The sequence below is a fragment of the Acinonyx jubatus genome, chromosome B4 (assembly GCF_027475565.1).
Source record: "Acinonyx jubatus isolate Ajub_Pintada_27869175 chromosome B4, VMU_Ajub_asm_v1.0, whole genome shotgun sequence".
NCBI lineage: Eukaryota > Metazoa > Chordata > Mammalia > Carnivora > Felidae > Acinonyx > Acinonyx jubatus.
Genome location: NC_069387.1, coordinates 128,503,833 through 128,518,778, shown reverse-complemented (window position 1 = coordinate 128,518,778; position 14,946 = coordinate 128,503,833). Strand labels below are relative to the sequence as shown.

The window sequence follows — 14,946 nt, the reverse complement described above, 5'->3', positions numbered from 1 at the left end:
TTCCCTGCTGCCACTGTGCAGCCTTCCTGGGCAAAGACAGGGTCATGGAGGGCCAGGGGACCGAGTCTGTCAGTGACCTACCCCAGCCCCTAGCCTGACGTTGAGGCAGGTGGGTGCTCGGTAAACGCTGAGGACACTGGGGTGTCACGCTGGGTCAGGCCGGATGCCTACGGAGTCTGCGCGGAAGAGGGCTGGGACTGACCCCTCCCCCCTCCATGCTGTCATCCTTGTCATGCTAGCTTTGGGTCCTTGATTGGAGCCTCGAGTAACCAGAGAATCCAGCTAAGCCATGGCAGGTGCCCTGACCCACAGCAGCTGCCATAATAAATGTGTGCAAAGCGGCTAAGTTTGTGGTAATACCGTTATGCAGCCTCAGTCGGTGGAGCCACCGACTTCGGCTCAGGTCATGATCTCACCGTTCGTGAGTTCGAGCCCCGGGTCAGGCTCAGAGCCTGGAGCCTGCTTCGGATTCTGTGTGCGTCTCTCTCTCTCAGCCCCTCCCCTGCCTGCGCTGTCTCTCTCTCTCAAAAATAACATTAAATAAAAAAAGAAAAGAAAATTAATACAGGCAGGAGAGCAAACCCAGGAGGCGAGGGAGGAGGCAAGAGGTCTGGACTGGGGCAGGGAGAGATGTGGAGGTGGCTAAGGGCGTGCGAGTCTGGTGTACTTAGAAGGCCTTGCTGACGAGTGGCTTATGAGGTTAGCACCGGGCTACGGGCGACGTCTCTCTGTGGCGGGCAATGCGCCAGGCATTTCCCGAAAGCGACTTCGCTCAATCCTCACCCTTGCCCTTGGCGGTGAGCTGTCTCTGTTTCACACCCGAGGAAAGTTCAGCCAAAGAACTTGACCAAAGTCACGCTCTTTTTTTTTTTCTTTTTTTAATATGTATTATTTATTTTTGAGAGAGAGACAGAGAGAGACAGAGCATGGGTGGGGGAGGGGCCGAGAGAGAGAGAGAGAGAGGGAGACACAGAATCCGAGGCAGGCTCCAGGCTCGGAGCGGTCCGCACAGAGCCCGACGCGGGCCTTGAACTCACGGAGATCATGACCTGAGCTGAAGTCGGACGCTCAACCAACGGAGCCACCCAGGCGCCCCACATTCACGCCTTTAGTATTCAAGTCCCTTCTAAACTGTCAAACTCCTATACATCCCTCAGAGGCCAGCTCAGATGGCCCCTCCGAGAGCCCTGACTCCTTTCTCCAGACAACACTGATCGCTCTACTTAATCCACTGTGGCTCCGAGAACTTTCTTTCCACCTGATGGCATCCAAGCCCTCCGTGTGTCACATGTGCGGGGCTCGGGAAACATTTTGAGTGGAGACAGAGCAATGCTTGAAGGCCCCTCCTTCCCCTTCAGTACCGGCTTTCCCCCGGCCTCTGTTCCCCTGTGGGGATGCAGGGGGGTGGGGGGTGCAGGCCCTCTGAGGTAACAGAGCCCTATGTATAGCGGTCACCATGGCGACTCCAGTGAACAGTGGGGGAGGGGGGCACCCTGGCACCCAGCCAATGGTCTTCAGGAGCGGGTCTGTCGTGTGAATCTGCGCTCCTGGACTTCAGCTGACATGAGAGAGAGTGGAGAGGTGAGGCAGGGGCCTGTGAGGTGGGCCGGGGGTCTCCCGGGACCCAGGATTTCGCCATCCCTCTCTCTATTCAGGGCTGCTCGTGAGGGAAGAGTTCCCCGGGCCCAACCAGACCTCCTTCCCCGTCTTCCTTGACTGACGTCTCTTGGGACCTTTCTTTCCAGATCAGAAACTGGCAGGGAGTCCCCACTTCTGTTCCAGCCGGTCCAGGCTGCTATGGACTGGGAGTGTCACTGGGGCAGATAGGACACTGCTGTGGGCACATGGGCAGGGGGAGGACTGGGATGGGGGGGTGGGGATGGGAGCAGACGGCTCACTCGAAGGAGGCAGAAGAGGTCGGGCTTGGGTTCGGTACCACTTGGCTGAGGTCCTATTTCTTTTCTGAGCCCCAGTGTCTCCATCTGTGAAAGACGGTGAGTTAATACTTTCTCTGAACACCTGCTTCCTTATGAAGACGGATTAATCTACTAAATGTAAGAGTGCCTAACAGATGAGCTGTATCAGTTATCCCTTGCTGTGTAACAAATCACCCCAAAACTTAGTGGCTTAAGAACATTTTTTTTACAAAACTTTTTTTTTTTTTAACATTTATTTATTGTTGAGAGACAGAGAGGGACAGAGCACGAGCAGGGGAGGGGCAGAGAGAGAGGGAGACCCAGAATCCGAGGCGGGCTCCAGGCTCCGAGCCGTCCGCCCGGAGCCCGACGCGGGGCTCGAACTCACGAGCCGTGAGATCATGACCTGAGCCCCTGTCAGACGCTTAACGGACTGAACCACCCAGGCGCCCCAAGAACATTTTTTTTTTTTAATCTCACAACTCCTTTGGGTCAGAAATGCAGATGCACTCCCATGGCGGCCATCTCTCAAGGTCATTCACGGTATATAATCAAAGTTCAACTAGAGGAGGACCCCTTTCCAGAGCTACTCATATGGTAGGGCTCAGTTGCTCATGGATTCTTGAACAGGCCTCCTTCAGATCCTTGCCAGAGGGGCCTCTCCTGAGGTTAGCTCACAACATGGCCGCTGCTTCTGTCAGAGTGAGCGAGCCAAGAGCCTGACGGAGTGTGGACAAGACGGAGTCCCAATCTTCTACGTTCACTCTCCGAGTGGCATCCCATCCACTATTCTATTGGTTAGAAGCGGGTCAACAGGCCCAGCCCACGTGCCAGGGGAGGGATTATACAAGAGTGTGAATACCCAGGGACAGGGTCCCCCGGAGCCATGTGGACTGCCTACCTCAGTGGCCCCTCCAGGCCCCAATAATATACATGCCTGCTTTTAAAAAATTTTTCTTTTTAATGTTTATTTATTTTTGAGACAGAGAGAGACAGAGTGCGAGTGGGGGAGGGGCAGACAGAGAGGGAGACCCAGAATCCGAAACAGGCTCCGGGCTCCGAGCTGTCCGCACAGAGCCCGACACGTGGGCTCGAACCCAGGCACCGCGAGGTCGTGACCTGAGCCGAAGTGGACGCTTCACCAGCTGAGCCACCCAGGTGTCGTCTGAATTTTGGCACCTGAAGAGGATGAGGTTTTGCAAAACCATCAAGTTCTGCCTCTTTTGTGTTTAATGGTGGTTCCTTCAGTGTTTCTTCCCCCTGTGATACTTCACTGGAAGCAACAGGAAGAAACCGGGAGGCACCTTCCGTGCCTTTGCTTGGAAATCTCCCTTGCTACCTCTCCTGGTGCATCAGTCACATGTCCCGCTTTCCACCTAACTGTCAAGGACAGTGTCCCTAAGTTTCCCTCGCTACCTAACGAGGACACGTCTTCCTCCAGGTTCGAAGAACACGTTCCTCACATCCTTTCGTACATCCTCCAAGCCCAGGTTTCTACTCATTATCCATTTCAGGCAATTGAGGCCTTTTTCCATCCCGTTCCTCAAACTCTACCCACGCCCCAACCACCGCTTGGTTCCGAAGCCACACCCACAGTTTTAGGTTATTTGTTACAGCAGCGGCCCATTCTCGGTACCGGAATCCATGCTGGCTATCTATTGCTGCGTGACAAATGACCACAAGGCGTAGTCACTTAAGACTATGTGCTTGACAAAAGTACAGATTTATTCTCTCACAGCTTCTGGGGGTCTGGATCCTGAGTGTGGCCGGACTGGGGCCTCTGGCTCAGGGTCTCCCACGAGCTATAATGAACGTGTCCGCTGGGCTGTGTTCTCATATGAAGGCTCAACCAGGGAAGGATTCCCGGCCATGCTCATTCGGGTGAAGGGTCAGGTGGTTCTTTGAGGACCATTGGACCAAGGGTCTCCATTCCTCATGAGCTGTTGGCCTCTCCCCGGGGCAGCTCAAAACATAGCAGCTGTTTGCGGCAGAGCAAGGAAGCCGAGAAGAGCCAGAGAGAGAGAGTGTGAATGAGACAGAAAGCACTAGGGGCCCCTGGGTGGCCCAGTCTGTTGAGGGTCCGACTTTGGCTCAGGTCACGATCTCACGGTCTGTGAGTTCGAGCCCCGCCTTGGGCTCTGTGCGGATGGCTTGGAGCCTGGAGCCTGCTTCAGATTCTGTGTCTCCCTCTGTCTCTGCCCCTCCCCCACTCATGCTCTGTCTCTCTCTCTCTCTCTCTCTCTCTCTCTGTCAAAAATAAATAAACATTAAAAAAATAAAAGACAGAAGGCATTAATCTAACACCTGCTCTCGGCTCTCCTGTGTTGGCCAAGCCGGTTCCCTTCGTTCAGGCTTGAGCGACCGGCTGTTAAAATGGACACATTGTAGGGAGGCAGATGGTCACCAGGACGGGGGGGCCTGGGGCAAGGCACCCCGCAACCAGGGGCCCGCTGGGGGCTCCCAGGGGAGCACAGGGTGCTGCAGATCGGGGAGAAGTGAAGGAAAAGGCAGCAAAAGGCAAGAGCGAGGCTTGGGGCCTCCAGGCTCTTTGAGAAACGTCTTTGGGGCCCCGGCATTGGAAGTGACCGGGCTTTCCAGAGAAGGCAGAGTGGGCAGGGGTCCAGGAGGCAGGCCAGCGGGGATGGGGGGCTCGCTGAGTACCAGAGAGAATTGGAAACAGCATGGAGGGGCCCCTGGGTGGGGGCCAGACAGACAGCTGCGGGCCTTCGTGTTCAGCTCCAGCTCACCCGCCTCTGCAGAGACTGTGTGTCATCTGAGACGACCACATGTGTTTCTTGGTCAACAGGACAAAGCTTGGAATTACTTGTCCCAGAACAAGAGTCCATGGACCTGAGCTGCCGAGCAGGTAGGACAGGCTGGCCTGGGATGAGTTCCACTCGGACACCCCGGGGGCAGCAGGGAACAGCCCCTTCTCCCCCTCTCTGGGTCTGGGTCTCTGTCTTGCTTGGGTCTCCAGACCCACTGTGGGGCCCTGACTCCCTCTGCATTCTGTTTGAAGACAGAAATCAAAGGCAGGGGGAGGAATATCGCTGGCCCCTCCCATCCACCTCTCTGCCGTGTCCTGTCTGCAGGGCTCAGGGGGAAGCGTGCGCCTGAGGGCAGGGCTGAGGGACAACCCAGCAGGGGCCTGGTCGGGTGTCCGGAAAGTACATGGAGGTCCTGAGCGAGCCCCGTCCAGGGAGTGGTGTGGCCCAAGGAGGCGAGAAGGGAGTATCCAGGCATGGCGAACAGTGTGGGCAAAAGTCTAGAAGTCAGAGACCTGGTGCTTTGGTGGAACCTAGAGAAGTCGATATGGCTGGAGAGGCTGAGTGGGGGCCTGACCCCTGCATTGGGGGCTCTGCCCTCAGGACAAGAGGAGGGCTTTCAATGCAGGCGTGACTGGGTTGGGTCAGCTCTGAGAGGCGCCCCATGGTGAGTGGCCTTCCAGTGAGATCGGGGAGGACCCACCTGCTGGAAGCTGTCTCCAAAAATCCAAGGACCCCGGCCTTGTTCAGTCTGGCTCGGATTCCAGCTTCTCCCAGCGAGGTTCTGATGCAGGCGCCGGGAGGGCCCTGGAATCCGCAGATGTGTAACGAGCGGGGGCGCGATTCTGATCGAGGGCCAAGCTGGGGAAACGAACCACTGACCATTTGACCCTTACTCTGCCCATTTTACAGCTGAAGGGATGGAAGGCTGGTAGAGTTGCAGTGAGGTCCCTGAAATGCCAGCGACATTCATTCATTCATTCATTCGTTCCTTCGTTCATTTGTTCATTCGTTCATTCATTCATTCCACAAATATGTAGCTCCAAGAGGACAGGGGTTGGCCCTTTAGTTCCCTGCTGTGTCCCCAGGGCCTGACCTAGCACCCAACGCGGTCCATGCTCCCTCGGTGGATGGTTAGTGAATACCGGCTCTCTGAACCAGTGTCCGGCGAGTGAAGCTCTCGTCACCCCAAAGGGCTGGCAGAGGGTGGGCGGGCAGTTCCGCTGTAACTTGCGGATAGATGAGGCAGTCAGGGGCTCATCCTGGGAGAAACGGGGAGCCCTGCCCCTTGAGTCCTGAGTTCAGCATCCTGTGCTCAGCCCCAGGCCCTCCACGGGCAGGAGGAGGGGCCGTGGTTGATGAGGTGGGCGCTGAGCGCACCCCATACTCTGCCTCCGCTCTGTTGAGAAGGGTGCCCGTCCCCATCCTCGGCCGTCCCCAGAAGCGCGCCCATTTGTTCGCTGGGGGGGAAGCAGGACTGGATGGAGGGAAGGCCATCTGGTCCGGCCTCAGGAACAGGTTCTCCCTCTGCCTTTTGTGTGGATGACAAAGGAGCAAGAATGGAAGGGCATCTGATTTCACCGGTGGGGGGCAGGAAGGAAGGCAAGCTTTTTCTAAAGGCGCTGCCGCCCCCCACCCCCGGCCCCGGGGAAGGGTCTACAGCTCCTCATGGTGGGGGCGAGAGGGGCTTACACAGAGCACCACCACCTCTTGGTGACGGCGCCCCGCGAGAGTGAAATGAAACCCCCAGTGACCGGGGGTCAAAACCCGCTGCTGTCCAGCGGCCTTCTCTGGAAAAGAAGCCTGGAACATTCTGAATGCCCACCCGCGGGGCAGCTGCGAAGTCCTGCCCAGTTAGGTCTGTGTCTGCCGCCGTAAGTCAATCCCCGAGGCACAGTGGTGCGTTTTTTACCAGCAAGTTACAAAGCAACAGGGAGAATCCGGTCTCCTTTGTAAACAAAAGCGAAGCAAAACTATGTTTCCTTAGGAGGGCTGGAGGAGCCGTCTAGAATGCTTTGGAGGGAAGCTCCCCGCACGCATTTGCAGCCGGAACCTGGGATGGAAGACTGAGGAGCAGGGGTGAGGCTGAGGCTGTGTGGAGAAAGGGAAAAGCCCAGGGTGGTGAGACATGTGTGCAGCCTGCGGCCAGGCCAGCCTGGGGTGGGTGTCAGGGAGGATTCTTGGTGAGACAGCATTTGAAGGAACCGAAGGGTAGGGTTTTGACTCCGGGAGAAGGAAGGGCAGGCCTTCCAGGTGGCGGAACCAGCCCGAGGGGGGGCGGGGGCTGGGCGGTGGGGTATCACAAGGTGGGGGTGGGGCAGGGGCCGCCGTTTGGTGGGAGCCAGGGGTGGGTGAAGAGAATGCGGCCGGCGGGCTGGGACTAGAAGTCCGGGCCAGAATGTGCGGCTGCTGGTGGGAGAGCCTGAAATGGCTGGGGTGATGCCACCTGCAGAGTGAAAACAGCAGAGGGAAGTGGGGGTTGGGGGGGCAGCTCTGAATGGGGAGCAAGGACCTGGCCCCTCCAGCTCCATGACTGGGCCAAGCCAAGGAAGCCCTCTGCCAACTTCCCTCTGCCAAGCTGCTGGCTTTCTTCACTGGATCGCTGTGGGGTTCAAAGCCGGGAAGAGAACTAATCAAACGGAGCTAGGTTCACCAAAGCGCGGAGAGGTCAAGGTCACACGCGGCCAGGCCTCAGGGCTGCAGCTCTTGTTGTCAAAACCAGTGTGGGTTGATCCTGTCCCGTGGGAGGCCTGGCCAACGGAGCCACCGTCTTCCTTGGTCTCTCCTGATTTCTCACCTGTGCTTCCGCTGGTTGCTGTGACCGCTCTCTGTCCCCGTCCCTTTGACCGTCCCTCTGACGCGGGCTGGCTAGGTCCGAGGACCCGGAGAGGTCCCGCCGGACCAGCTAAGAGGGCCCTTGGCTCTTCACAGGATGGAAATGAAACTCAAGCCAAGAGGAAGTGAGAGCAGAGTTTATTGAAGATGCAGAGAGAGAGATGCAGAGGCAGACAGAGTGTCCGGGAGGCTCAGAAAGGAGAGGAGAGGGAGCGTCGTTGCCCCATTGCTGTCTCCCTCCCTGTCCCCCACTCTGCATTTATCTGTCTCCTTCCCTCCCTCCCCTCCCTCACTCCCCCTGTTTGGGTACCACCACTTTGACCAGGGTCCATCTGAACAACGAGGGAGGCCAGCAGGACACGGACCCCTGGAGAACTACCTGCAGCCCTGTGGGCACCTCCAAGTTCAAGTACCAGGCCCCAGTCTCCCCACAGCAGAGCCTGTACCAGGGAGGCAGCGCCCTAAGGCAGATCCACTTGGAGGAGGTCCGGCCTCCCCCCCCAACGGCCATCAGTAGGGACTCTCTGTCCTCGGGGTTGGACCCACAGTGTGGGTCTCCGAGGAAGGCAGATTACAGACCCTCCTCGAGGGAGAGCAAGGCTTCTATCCGAGAGGGGGATCCGCTGTGCCAAGGACTGAAAGAAGGTCCCAACGCGGGAGCCCAGGACCAGAAGAGCAGCGTCATTCCTGACAACATCCGTCACAAGTTTGGGAGCAACATGGTGGACGAGCTGGTCTCTGAGGAGCAGGTATCAGAGCGGGCACAGGAGGCTGAGGGCGGCAGGTGGGTTCAGCATGGAGACTTAGGGGGACCCGCAAGGAGCCTGCCCTCAAGTACAGAGTCTCTACAATAATATCATTAACGAGTGCTGGCTGTGCACTTGCCTGTTCTGGCCCTTATGGACTTTTCAGCGTTAAGTCTGGTGTTCGGATTAGATGCTTTTAACTGGGACCAGTCTCCTGAAGGAGACTGCGTTGAGTGGATGGAGAGCACTGGCTGGGACTCAGAAGATTTGGGCTTGAGCCCTGGCTCTGCCCCTGAATGCTGGGTGACTTTGGACAAGGTTACTTCCTGGGTGACTTTGGACAAGTTACTTCCCCTCTCAGGGCTCCGGTCCCTACATCTGTAAAGGGAGGCAGCTGGGCGACATCGGGCTGGCAAACACGTGACACGCATACCACACGGTTCCTATCCTGCACAAGGCAGACATTGCTAGTCGATGCTGGCACTGTTCCCCACCCGATAGGTCATTCAGTGGAGTCCCTACTGATCAACTGAAAAGTTGACATAAAACTGCTCTTTCTGGTCAAACGCTAAGAGCTCTCCTGGTCTGGCGTTTTGAGAGATATTTTCTTTTCTTTTTTTAACGTTTATTTTTGAGACAGAGAGAGAGAGAGAGACGGAGCATGAAGGGGGGAGGGTCAGAGAGAGAGGGAGACACAGAATCCAAAGCAGGCTCCAGACTCTGAGCCATCAGCACAGAGCCCGAGGCAGGGCTCGAACTCACGGACCGTGAGATCATGACCTGAGCCGAAGTCGGACGCTTCACCGACTGAGCCACCCAGGCGTCCCTTGAGAGATATTTTTCAAAGCCATCATCTCGAACCTCACATGGTGCGAGTTATGGCTTCTTTTTTGAGCAGATGGTACAAGAGAAGTTCAGGGAGGTGCCGTGAGCCACTTGGGGTCACAATCAGGAAACAGAGTTACAAGGATCACAAAGGCTGTGGGCCGGGCCCCCCTCTGCTTTGTCATCACAAGGTGTGGTACCCACCACACCCACCTGCTAGTCTGGGAAGTCACAATCCCAAACGTCTTGAGGACCTTGCCCCCACCTGAGGTTGGCTCTATGATCACTACCTGTCACTGCCCCTCTCGGCCTCGGAAAGGCATCACTTTGCCCTTTGGTCATCATTGTCCTGGGCCTGAATAGGGACCTGGCTTTTCTGTCTAGCTTTGACACATCACAGATGTCACTGAGCCAGCAAATATCAGAGCTGGAAGCTACTTCAATGACCATCCAGTTTGGCCCCCACTCCCATTTTTTACAAGTAGGGAAACTGAGGCCCGGAGAGGGGCAGAGACTCGCCCGATGTCAGCAGCTGGGCTATGGCGGAACTGGGACCCCCACCCCGGTTTCCTGGTTCCTCAGCCAGTCTGAGCCTCGGTTCCGCGCTACAGGAGGGGGCTGGCCCTGATGAAATCTAAGGGGCCACCCAGAGCTGACCTGGGTGATGCCTCGGTTCTGGGGGCTCTGTGGTTCGCCAACTGTGACAGCAGGGCGAGTCCTGCCCCGAGGCTCGAGTTCCTCATGTATAAAAGGGCAGGAAGAACATTACCTTATGAAGACCTCTCCTGACGGTGTATACATTAGGTGCTCAAAGCAGGGAAGAGGCTCTATGATCATTACCGTCTCCGATGCCCGTGTGGCACGTGGGGACGTGTGAGTGGTGGAGGGCTTTCAGGTCTCCCAGTCCCTGGCCCCGGGCCTGGTTGAAGGCTGCAGGGTAGGGGTGGGGTAGGAGGTGGCGAGAGCAGGGTGAGAGGGAGGAGGAGTTGGAGGGGAACTAGGGGGCTGACCCTGCTTCCCTGGTCTCTTCCTCACTCGCCGCGCAGGCTCAAAGGGCCATCGGTGAAGGCTCTGAGGGCCAGAAGAGGGCCAACTCGTGGCCCAGCAGGACCCAGAGTCCCATGGGAATCAACGCCATCTTCTCAGACTACTATGATCTGGGCTACAACATGCGGTCCAACTTGTTTCAAGGTCAGGTCAAAGGGCAAGGGTGGAGGTTGCCAGGCATAGTGGCAGGGGTATTCACCTTTGGGGTATTCACCCCTTCCCGGACGCCTATGGGCTCTGAGACCTGGGACTCATTCCCAGGGACACTCATTTCACAGCCACCAAGGGCCCTCTCCGGGCCAGGCCCCGTGCCGCGTGCTGGGAATGTCCAGGCTCCAGGCACATCTGTCCTCCCCATGCAGACGACCCATCCCAGTTGGCAAACAGTCCCTCACTCCCTCTGACGCCTCCTGTGTCCTAATCTGGTCACAGTGCCGACAATATCGGGCTCCCTAGGTTCAAAGCTCAGCTCTGCCACTCCCTGGGTGTGGCCTCAGGCAAGATCCTTCACCTCTCTCGGCCTCGGTCACCTCTTTGGCACCGTGGGGATAATAATGATGCTGTGGCCCTCAGTGGGTCAGTGACAGGATTCTGAAGTGCCGCGTGAAGCCGCTTGGCCTGGGACTCCAAGTGAGTAGCTGGCGGGCCATTAGTTTTCCTTCCCAGCACGGGTGGTGGCAGCACCAGGGGGACAGGGCCTGTTGGAGATCCGGACATCTTACAGGGCTCCTAAGGGACAGCCACAGTCATGTCTGTTGGGGGGCAAGAACTATTAGCTCATTTCACAGGTGCATCGGAAAGTTTGCCCAAGACCTCTCAGTAACAGGAGGTAGATCAGAGCTCACACCCATGGTTTTCTTCTGCCTCCAAAGCCCCAGTCTTTCAGGTCCCCTCCCCACCGGGACCCTGTTCCCAAGGGCTAACGGATTGCTCAGACGAGGGTCCGCTCCGCGGCCATCGTGCAGGGGGCTTCTCTCTGCCCCCACGTTCGAGTTCGGCCTCACTGCCACATATGACCTCTGTCTGGCCCTCTTCTTTCCTCCCTCTGTCACGCCAGGCCCTCTCCAGCGTCCCCAGGGCCTGGCAGACCTCCTCACTTGGCTCCGATCCCTGTCACCCAAGGAACCAGACAGCCACTGGAAGCCTTCCTGGCTTTTTCTTTGAGCCTGGAGGAGGGGTGGTGCTGGGGGAGGGAGAGAGAATACAGCTCAGCTTGTCCTCTGCTCCAGATCTCAGGGTCCCTGCCTTCCATTCGTCTCTGTAACAATAATCACCCATCGGCACACACACCCTTGTGGGGTAATGTCCACACAAAGGGAAAAGAATAGTATCAAAAGCCTCTGGGCGCCCATCACCAGCCTGAGAGACACAGCCTTGGCAGGGCTTGTGCTGGAGCCGCTCCCACCAGCTTGCACCAGCTCACAAGAGTCCCTTGTTAAATTTCCCTTAACTGGCATCGCGGTGCTATTTTACTATTTTATTTATCTATACTCCGGAAATTGGCTAGGGCCGTCCAGTTGGGCTTCACCTTTAGCACCAACTCCCGGTGAGCTTTGCCCGTGTGTCCCTTTCGTTTCCACTCACTCTGTCTGCCTTACGCTTGCTGTTCCAGGTTGTGGTTGAACAAGAGTGAGGGAGAGGAGGGGGCGCCCGGCTGGCTCGTTCAGTTAAGCGCCCGGCTCTTGATTTCAGCTCAGGTCATGATCTCACGGTTCGTGGGTTCGAGGCCCGCATCGAGCTCTGTGCCGACCGTGAGGAGCCTGCTTGGGATTCTCTCTCTCTGTCCCTCCACCACTCATGCTTTCTCTCTCAAAATAAATAAATAAACTTAAGAGAGAGAGAGAGAGAGAGAGAGAGAAAGAGGACGTCAGAAAGGCAAAGAGCTGGGTGGGGAAGGCCGCCAGAAATTCTTTCCTCTTGAGGGGTTGGGAAGGTCTCAAGCAGGAGAATGGCATGTTTTTGACTTAGGTTGAAGGACCATTCTAGTTGCCGTTGAGAACTGTGGCAGGGTTGCTGGGGCAGAAACAGGGAGACCGGTGAGGAATTGACTATAAAGATCCAGGTGGGGCAGATGATGGTGGCTTGGTCGAGGGAGTAGGGCTGGGACCCTGCACAACTTGGGAGGCACCATTGTGCAATATGGCGGCCCAGGGAGGCCAGGCTGAAGGTGGCCTGATGTACTAGGTGCCTGGGTATCTGTGCAAGCTAGAGCACGCGGAATATGTCAATAAATGGATTTGGGGTGTAGGAGAGAGGAATGAAGGTGGATTCCAAGGTTTTTGATCTGAAAAGCCGGGAGGATGGAATTACTATTTCCTGAGAGATAGAGTTCCAGAAAGACTGGGTTGAAGACATCCTACCCCGTGTGAGTCTTAAAGAAAATCTCTTACAGAGTCTTCTAAAATATTTAGTTTTGCTTTTCACACTTGGGTCCCTAATCCCCCTGGAGTTGATTTCTGTTGTCGGTGAGAAGTAGGGATTCCTGCTTAATTCTTCCTTTATGTGGACTACCAACTCTCCCAATACCTTTTACTGAATAGTCCCGCCTTTCCCCCCCCAGTGACCCACAGTGGTTCCACTGGTGTCCACCAAGCTTCCACATGTGCAGGGGTCAGTTTCCAGGTCCTCCGTCCTGCCCACTGTCCAATGTTATGCTTTTAATGACCAAGGGTGAGAGGTAGTCCGGTATCTGGTTGGGCAGGTATCAGCCCCCCTCTCCATCACGACTACCAGCATTAAAGCCTTGGCTAGTCTAGGTCCTTGATTCCTCCACAGAGATTTTAGAAGCAGCTTGTCTATTTCTACAAAAAACAAACAAAACAAAAGCCCTTTTGAGATCTTAGCTGGAAGTATGTCGAATCTATAGCCTCAAATTAGGGGCAATCATCTGCTTTATGATAAGGTTCCCCCTCTCTGTGCTGCATTCTAGGTAATTTCCTTGTCTATATCTTCCCGCTGGCCATTTTGACTTAGCTGCATTTAATCAACTATTTTCCCTGTCCCCTGAATGTGCCTTTAAACATTCAGATGCTAATTTTCAAACTTAGAAGAAGAGAGAACAATGAAATGGCTACATGTCACACTCATAACCCAGCTTTGACAATTCTTAACACGTGGCCAATCTTGTTCCATTGTTTCTCCCACCCACCCATCAGCCTGCCCTGCGTTATTTCAAAGATAATCCCAGACCTCTTGTCATCCACTGAACTTAATTTTTTTTTATTAAAATTTTTTTTAACGTTTATTTTTGAGACAGAGAGAGACAGAGCATGAATGGGGGAGGATCAGAGGGAGAGGGAGACACAGAATCCGAAACAGGCTCCAGGCTCTGAGCGGTCAGCACAGAGCCTGACGTGGGGCTTGAACTCAGGGGCTGCGAGATCATGACCTGAGCTGAAGTCGGCCGCTTAACCGACTGAGCCACCCAGGCGCCCCTGAACTTAATTTTCAATTACTATATGTTTCATTTTCTGAGGTCCCATTTGCTTCTTTTCTTAATCTATTCTTTCTGGGTAGTTTCTTATTCTTTGCTTATTCTTTTTGTCTCTCGTGACTTGAAACATTAAATTCATGTATTTCCCATCCTGTGACCGATCATTTGAATCCTTGCTATCTTTGGGGATTTGGTCCTCTGTTTGGTGTTTCTGCTGACTTTTGATCATGGTAACTTATTTCTTTTGTGTGTGTGTGTGTGGTTTAACTGTACGCATAGAAATACATTTTCTGAAAAATGGACATATTGATTGTCCCATGCCAGATGCTCCAATGAATCTCCAGTAATGTGATCTTCCCAATCTTGCAAGAAAATGTTATTCCTTTGGATAGAGGAAGAGGCCAAAGCTCTGAGAGGTTAAACACTGGCCTGAAGTCACACTCCATGAATGGCAGAGCTGGTGTTTGAACCCAGGCCCGCCTCCTCACACCCCTACCTTCCACAGTCCACCATCCATTGGGGAAACTGACATCCAGGTATGAAACCCTGAGTGCCTGACCTCCGTTGACTTGAGGCTTCTGGGATTTCTTTATGGGGTTCCACAGGGGCCTCCGAGGAGACGACAAGCCTTATGAAGGCCTCCTACACCCCAGAGGTGATTGAGAAATCAGTGAGGGACATAGATCACTGGCATGGCAGGAAGACGGATGATCTGGGTATGTTCGGGGCTGCGGTGAGGGAGGCGGGCGCTCCCCTACCTGGGCAGGGTGTGTTGGCCCCAAGGTTGGGAGAGAAGCCACAGCAACAGGTAGAGCTCTGGGGCGGGCCTGGAAGAGGCATGGATCACCGCTGGGGCCCCGGGGCACTCCAGAGATCCTCTGGATGATCTGAGCTGGCTCCTTCCCTGCTCTCTGCAGGCCGGTGGCACCAGAAAAATGCTATGAATATGAACTTACAGAAAGCACTGGATGAGAAATACGGAGAGAAGGGCAAAAGCAGAAGCTCAAAGTACTAGATACGACCGAGAAGAGGTGCCTTCCACTCCAAGAAATGGCAAAGAATAAAGAAAGACACCCGTCTGAATGTTCTCTTTGTGATGCCTCCCTTTCATGTTGGGGTGGGGGCTGATGTGCGGTGCTGGAGAGGCCAGCTGAGGGAGGAGATAAGCCCGGAGGGCCCAAACTCACCCCAGACCTTCCCCTTAGACACGCACCCCTTCCCTCATAATTCCCGGGCAGGATGTGGGAGCCGAGCGGTAGGCACCCATACCCTGTGGGAGGGGCCTCATAGTGGTCCCTGCGGGAACTGAACCTTGGATGCCTTCCCTAGCTGAACCCCGATTACTTCCAGACACCCATTCCTCCCCCAGGAGCCCCTGG

The 14,946-nt window shown here is 55.5% G+C and overlaps 1 protein-coding gene across 1 annotated transcript; it reads left to right on the top strand.

Annotated features, from left to right (window-relative positions):
- The first annotated feature begins 1,463 nt into the window (after positions 1-1,463).
- TEX33 (testis expressed 33) lies at positions 1,464-14,654 on the top strand. Its single transcript, XM_053226752.1, has 6 exons — positions 1,464-1,581; positions 4,723-4,792; positions 7,833-8,265; positions 10,134-10,278; positions 14,173-14,283; positions 14,485-14,654. The coding sequence occupies exons 2-6, from the start codon at positions 4,761-4,763 to the stop codon at positions 14,580-14,582; spliced, it is 819 nt and encodes a 272-aa protein (XP_053082727.1). The 5' UTR covers positions 1,464-1,581; positions 4,723-4,760; the 3' UTR covers positions 14,583-14,654.
- Positions 14,655-14,946: the final 292 nt, after the last annotated feature.